This window comes from Solanum stenotomum, chromosome 6 (assembly GCF_019186545.1).
Source record: "Solanum stenotomum isolate F172 chromosome 6, ASM1918654v1, whole genome shotgun sequence".
Lineage (NCBI taxonomy): Eukaryota > Viridiplantae > Streptophyta > Magnoliopsida > Solanales > Solanaceae > Solanum > Solanum stenotomum.
The window spans coordinates 54,410,410-54,417,292 of NC_064287.1; the positions used below are offsets into that span (position 1 = coordinate 54,410,410).

Below are 6,883 nucleotides of genomic sequence, written 5' to 3' on the forward strand. Positions count from 1 at the left end.
TTTATTTCTAAAATTTTGTATCGAGATTTTGTGAAATTACACTGAATATATTTGCGCAACTTTTTGAAGGGGGTAATGTGTGATATTTTTAATATCTTTTTGGTCTAGTGTAGTTTTTTTTGTTGCATTTTTATGATTTAATTAAGAAAATTGACATTTATGGTTCAAAAAAATAATTGCTTTCGTCAAATCTAAAGATTATAAATCATTGAATATTTCATAAAGACTAAAGTATTACGCGAAAAACTTAAAAGACACATTATTTAGTGTATAGTTAAAGGACTATTTTAAACTTACCCACAAATATAAAGACAAACTAGTCATATCGTTTCATTTAAAATCATAACGTATAGCAAGAATTCTTTACAAATTGACTAGTTTTACGCTCGTTGTCTGTCTATCATCCTCATTTTGCTATAGTTTTGCAGCTTAAAATGTTGATATATATATATATATATATATATATGTATATATTACTATGACAGAACTTTACTTGACACAATTATTTTCAGGAACTCACACTTCAAATACATAAGCCAAATGAACATTCTTCTAACTCTGTGTTGAGTCAAACATCATCATAAAAACGAGAGGAGTTAACTAAAATCAATCCTCCTCTTTCTCCGATTAAATTATTTCTCCCTAATTTTAGGGGTCGCGACAACAAGGAAATGTAAACATAATATGTACAGAAGAACATATTCTTACAACTACGCTACGTCGCGCTATTTGCGATGCCCTGATGATGCCATGAGAATTGCAACAGCTGCTGTAAACATTAACAACATGCCTGCAAGAAGTGTATATGTTTTCCTTGATGATCTTCTGTATTCTCCAAACAAAATCACCCCCCAAAATGTGCTAACAAGAGGCAATGCCTACAAATTTGACATATATTTCAAATGACCAAGTGTGTTCGATATAGAGAACGATATACGAGTAATCAATCTGATAATAGATAATCCCTACAGTTCATTTTACGTGAATCTATTTGACTGAGCACAGAGTTTAAGAAAGAAAAAAAAGAAATCTGGGGAAACTTATGGTCTTAAACATGTCATGATGATGTTTGTGTGTGTCTGTAAAGTCATGTCATTGGTAAAATAGGACGTTTAAAGTTAAATTGTTTCCAAATATAGAAAGATGTCATTTTTTTGGAATAAAACTTAAAAGGAAATAGTGTCGTAACTAGAACAAAGGGAATATTACTCTAACATCAACAATTTTTAGACTCCGGTATAAGAGTTTTGCAGAGAGGTAATGAACTTAGATAACGGAGGAAGGTTCCTTATGTCATAGTGGATTCATATAGTCAACGAAATGAGGCATAGTTGATGTATAGTAAAAGTATAATTGGCTGATAAATGCACGAACCTGAACAGCGTCTGCAGCTGCGTATCCAGCTGCTTGACCCCCCATGAATTGGAGACCATTACCAAAGCCACACACAAGTCCAGCCAAAAGGGCCCAACCTCTGCCATTCCAGTCGTTGAGATAAGCCTTGAACGATGACTTGGGTGCATTTAGTATAGGGTAGTACAAGAAGGTGAGGTTCAAAACCATGGCAATTACAAAACAAAAGCATGAGAAGTAGAAAAACGCTGTATAGACAGTCAAGTGTGGAACTCCATCTTTGAGAGTATGCCATTGATCATTTGTGGCTAGGTTGAACGCAGGCGAGAACATAGAGAAGCAAATCCCAGCAAAGAATGTTATGGTCAAACCAATGAACGTGCCCTTCCCGAGAACCTGCAAGCATACACAAATTTAACAATTAGCATGTAGCTACAATGTATTTCACAAAAACATTAGTAAGTTATTCTGTTGTTGTTTGTTATACTTACACCTAAATTCGTGTTTGCCAAGAATCTTCTTAGTCTAGTTAGAGACTTATATGCAAGTATAGCGATAAAGTGTGAGCTTACTGTGAGAATGAAAATGCAATAAGATAAAGAAATTCCGACCTTGATTGATCTCGTGTTCTCAAGTTCTATAAGGAAAGCTGCAGTTCCAAATTTTGCCTTCTCAGAAGCATCTCCATTCTCCAGACCATTTGTAACACCTGATCGGATATTCAGTATTGTGAAATGTTATAAACCAATCCAAGATAATGGAGAAGATACGGGAATCATATTTTATATGCTCAAGCTCACAATACCTGGATTAGAATTTGTTGGTTTGAAGGAAGAAACTTTAATATTCCTGCAAATGTGCAATTAAGTTGGGACATCAATTTTCTGTGATTGTTGGTCAAGTTTTATAACACTGTAGACGCATGTATATGCTTGACAGTATTTTAGTATATATAATTATATCCTGCACTTTACTCTTTAACTAGAGGAACATGAGAAGACACACAAAGAGATGAGGAATTGTATTAGCTCATCACATGCAAGTCATCTAGTTCTACACGTATACATGACATCGTTATGACAACCTAAAGCCAAAAAAAGGTCGATTTCCTTGAAATGATCAGAAGAAAGGAAACCATAAACATTGTAAGAATTAACAAGGGAAGTATGATAGCATACTGATGCATACCTGACTCCGTCTTTACAGTCATTTGAATAATTATCAAGCTTGGTTTTGTTATCAGCGTTGTTGGACGAATGAACAGCAGAGCCTAAACAAACGGCAACCAAGAAGCATGCAACTCCAGAAAACAGAATTCCAGCTTTGTTAATTTTGTCGTCAAGGTAATAATTCAAGGTTGTTCCTGTCATAACCAAGGGAATAGCACATGTCATCTTTCCAACACCTTGTACTGGCTTCAGGAAAATAGGAGTTGCTGAAGTTAAAATGATACCTATAACAACTGTAATGCTGGCAGAGACAACTTCGGTGACTGACAAACCAACGAAAGCAAAAGCATATTGAGTTGAGAGGTTCCCGAGGCTGAGGACCATCCCTCCAGCCATTGCAAACAAGACACTGGGCCAATTATCCTGCAATGTTCATTAATAAAAGCTCATATATATCTCTATTAAAAAGTAATAGGAGTATAAGTTAGTGCTACATATCAATCAGAAGTATATGTTATCTTGGAAGAGAATAGTAATCTAATTTGCTTTTTTACATTTTATCGTGTCAAAAAGGTGCCTGTATATATTCCATTTTCCAATCATAGCCCGGTGAAATAGGCTCCCTTTATGCACGGGGTTTGGGGCTATTGTGCGCAGTCTTACCCTGCATTTCTGCAAGAGACTGTTTCCAGAGCTCGAACATGTGACCTCCTAGTCACATGACAACAACTTAACCAGTTACGCCAAGGCTCCCCTTAACCATTTTCCAATTGAACAATGCATTAAATCAAATACAAGAAACATTGTCCTAACAAACACAGCTGGTATATTGGCTTTGAAGGGCACTAACCTGAGAGAGTTGAGTAAGAAAATTAGGCATTTCTGGTGTGCTCGGCCCAAACTGACCAAAGGTTAAAGCAATGATCACAGCAGCCAACAGATTGGTAATGGTATAATCAAGATAAGTATGTTGAGGAAAACGGCCTCGCCTTTCGAGTAAAGTCAGTAGAGCTGGCCATGTCCCTAACAATAACAAAGAAAATAGCATACAAGCTATAGCACCACCTTTGCTTTCAACCATATACATCTTGAATCCACTAGATAAGACCTTTTCTGGTGAAAAAACTGCCAACTTGGTAAGGCTCCAATAATCCTATCCAAAGAAGAAAGGGACACAAAAAAGAGGAAGATTACAACAACATACCAGTGTAAAGTTAGAGTGTACGCAACCTTACCTCTACCTCCTAGAGATAGAGAGGTTGTTTCCGATAGACTCTCAGCTTAAATAAAGCATAACAAACATTAAAGATTCAATCTTTTAAATTGTTACAACAGATTAACACATCCCAAATTCATTGTCTGCATCAATGGAAGTAGAGAAGAGAAAATCAGCAAAACAGCTCCTCCACTGCCATGGGGACCACATCCCCAGAGACAGGGAACTTATGTTTGTCATATACATATCTGTCTGCATACTAGGAAACCACAAAGACAGAAACTTTACTCACAAAATTCCCTAAAAACTTGAAAACAAATGTATGAACAATCTGAATATAGCACAAACAACAACAAAATACACGGTGTAGTCCTACAAAGCAGAGCCTGGAAATGGCAAAGTGTACGCAAACCTTATCCCTACCTATAAATCGGTCACAAGTAAGAAATTTTCTATCTAAAAAGGAAACAATTGACTACAAAATTATAGCTTTCACAAACCAATTGACTACATAAAAATCAAATCTTTCTTCTCAAACATGAAAATCCAATTAACTCACCATATCATATTGCAAAAGGGTATCAAGAATCTTTAACAAAAAGAAAAATGAAAAAACACAAAAAAGTGAACATTTTTTTGGACTTAACCACCATTTGGGCCACCAAATATCCATTGTTTTCTTCTCAAACAACAACCATTCACCATGTCAAAAGGGTATCAAGAACCTATTATAATAATCCAAAAAAATTGAATCTTTTAACAATAAACAATATCTACAAACGTGCAAACACAAGCAACATAAAGAAAAAAAGAATAAAGATTTGATTTTTATTTTATCACTACAAAGAAAAAGATAGATAACCAACCTATTATAAGACCCCACCAAAAAAATTATCAAGAATCCCACTTTTCAACAAGAATGGAACCCCAAAATGTTCATCAAAAGTTGAATCTTTTTGAAGAAAAGCAAAGCAAAGAGAGATTTGGTATTGGGAAAATGGGAAGCATTGGGTTTTTTCTTGTTTGGTAATTCCAAACAAAGTGCATATATAAACTCCCATTATATTTGGACATTCATCAGCTAAGATATATAATAATGATTGTTGTTATTCTTAGCTGTGAATCATGTTGTCAGAATCTTTTATAGCTTTAATGGCGGAATCAAAATTTCCGCAAGACAAAAAAAAATACACAAAAAAAATCTAAAATAACTTGATCTTTGCAATATATATCTATCTTGGGAGGTCAAATTGCATGTGGACAATTGTCTATGCTAACAATGTACCTAAATGAAGGGTCAATGATCTTATTCTAATTTTATGAGATAAAAAGTCAGTTTTGATATCGTTATTTAATATGTGTATGTCTTGTTATAAAGATTTTGTATGATAAAATAATGTTTGAAGTTTCATGTTCAGTTATTTTTGTTTAATTCAAACATTTCTATTTGATCTTATGATATGTATAATTGAAATTCAAGCTAGACGTATTTGAACTTTAACTATTATGTGAATTTCAAATATTATATATTTGAAATTATTTTAAAATGGATATACAAAGAAAAAAATTAAATAATACGTATTAATTAAATGACAGTATCAAAGTAAAATATATAACACTCTCCTTATTTATTGGGTGATGGTTGAAAGTTGAAATAGAAATTTATTATTTTTGTCTTTTTTCTGTTGTTAGTCAATGTTCTTTGTCATATTTTCTTTTTTATTCTTTTTCAAATTAAATTTATACTCTATTTTTTTTAAAAAAAGCTTCTTTGTATCTTCATTTTTCAACTTACTCCCCTTCATTTTCTATTAGGATTTCATAATTAGTTAGTGTGTTTTGACTTATTATAACAACAAATTGTTATTTTATTTGTCATATTATTAAGTTAATTTCATTACAAAAGTTACATAGAATTTAGGAATAATTACTCAATTTTTACTTTATTACGTTAGACTTTATGTTACTTTATCAATATATTACGAAAACTTTGCTTTTTTTTCTTAACAAAAGAAATAATTTTGAGTAAAGTATCACATATTTTTTGTTTTTTTACTTCTGAGTTTTCTTATTTTTGCTTATTAATTAATTTGATGAAATTTTTTTTTATCAGGTTTCCTGACGTAGAAAATGAGACAAAAAAGTTAGGCAAGTGTCAATTAAAGAAGTTTGATGAGTCAGAAGTTGAAAATTGCAATTTAAGGTTTATATAAATGTTTAAATAATTAATTTTTGTACCAAAAAGCATGAATTTAATTATATCAAATCAATCTTTTTCAACAAGCGAAATTGTTGGCTTATCTAGAGTGTTGACATTTAATATTTGCTTTTAAAATAAAATATAATTTTATATTTTTGTATTATAAATATTTTACAAGTTATGATTTGTGTCATTAAAGATTTTATATTCCACTAGAAATACATTTAATTTCTAAACGTAAAAATTAAATAACAACTCATTTACAGATTTTTTTCAACAACGATCAAACACAAGCAACAAAAAAAGCCTAAGATTTAATCATGAACACATTTTATAGCTAAACAATAAAATTTGTCAATACTACTATTTAACAACAGATATCTATTTGCTACAAAATTCATAGATAATTTCAATATTTTTTTAATAGTACTCATAATTACATGAATTAGCGAAGAATAATTTATATCGCAAAAATAGCAAAAAGCTATCTAATCCTATTTAATCACAGATTACCAATTATCTATAAGCTAGAAGTTTTTTTTTTATATAGTAAAGAATATGAGAGAAAAAGATAAAGATAACATACCAATTATATTATAAAACCCACCAAAATAATATCCAAGGACACTACTTCACATGCATCCTCAAGAATGGAACTCCAAACAAACTAAACTAGTGAAATTTAGCTATTTTGAAAGGGCAAAAGAAGAGAAGAAGAATTGCAAAACAAATTGAAGTATATTGGAAAGTGTGAATTGCATTGGCTTATATAATAAGTAAAATAACAACAAAGAGAGAGAAATATATATATAAAATTAATTCCAATTATGACATTATTGTACATGAGATGTATATCCACAGTAGTGAAGCATATATCAACCATTCTTTTTTGCCCCAAAAAAATGATTATAATTACTTAGTTGTGGATGTGAATATATTCATGTA

General features: G+C 31.6%; 1 protein-coding gene across 3 annotated transcripts; it reads right to left on the minus strand.

Annotated features, from left to right (window-relative positions):
* Window positions 1-510: 510 nt before the first annotated feature.
* On the minus strand, window positions 511-6,669 carry LOC125867515 (ureide permease 1-like). Of its 3 annotated transcripts, none has more exons than XM_049548046.1 (8): window positions 6,525-6,669; window positions 3,373-3,675; window positions 2,807-2,945; window positions 2,542-2,716; window positions 2,159-2,202; window positions 1,965-2,062; window positions 1,375-1,749; window positions 511-878 (listed from the first exon to the last, which is right to left on the minus strand). In XM_049548046.1, the coding sequence occupies exons 2-8, from the start codon at window positions 3,607-3,609 to the stop codon at window positions 726-728; spliced, it is 1,221 nt and encodes a 406-aa protein (XP_049404003.1). In that variant the 5' UTR covers window positions 3,610-3,675; window positions 6,525-6,669; the 3' UTR covers window positions 511-725. The 3 variants fall into 3 exon arrangements, with proteins under 3 accessions (XP_049404003.1, XP_049404002.1, XP_049404001.1); XM_049548045.1 differs by lacking the exon at window positions 6,525-6,669 and adding an exon at window positions 4,605-4,755; XM_049548044.1 differs by lacking the exon at window positions 6,525-6,669 and adding an exon at window positions 4,298-4,536.
* Window positions 6,670-6,883: the final 214 nt, after the last annotated feature.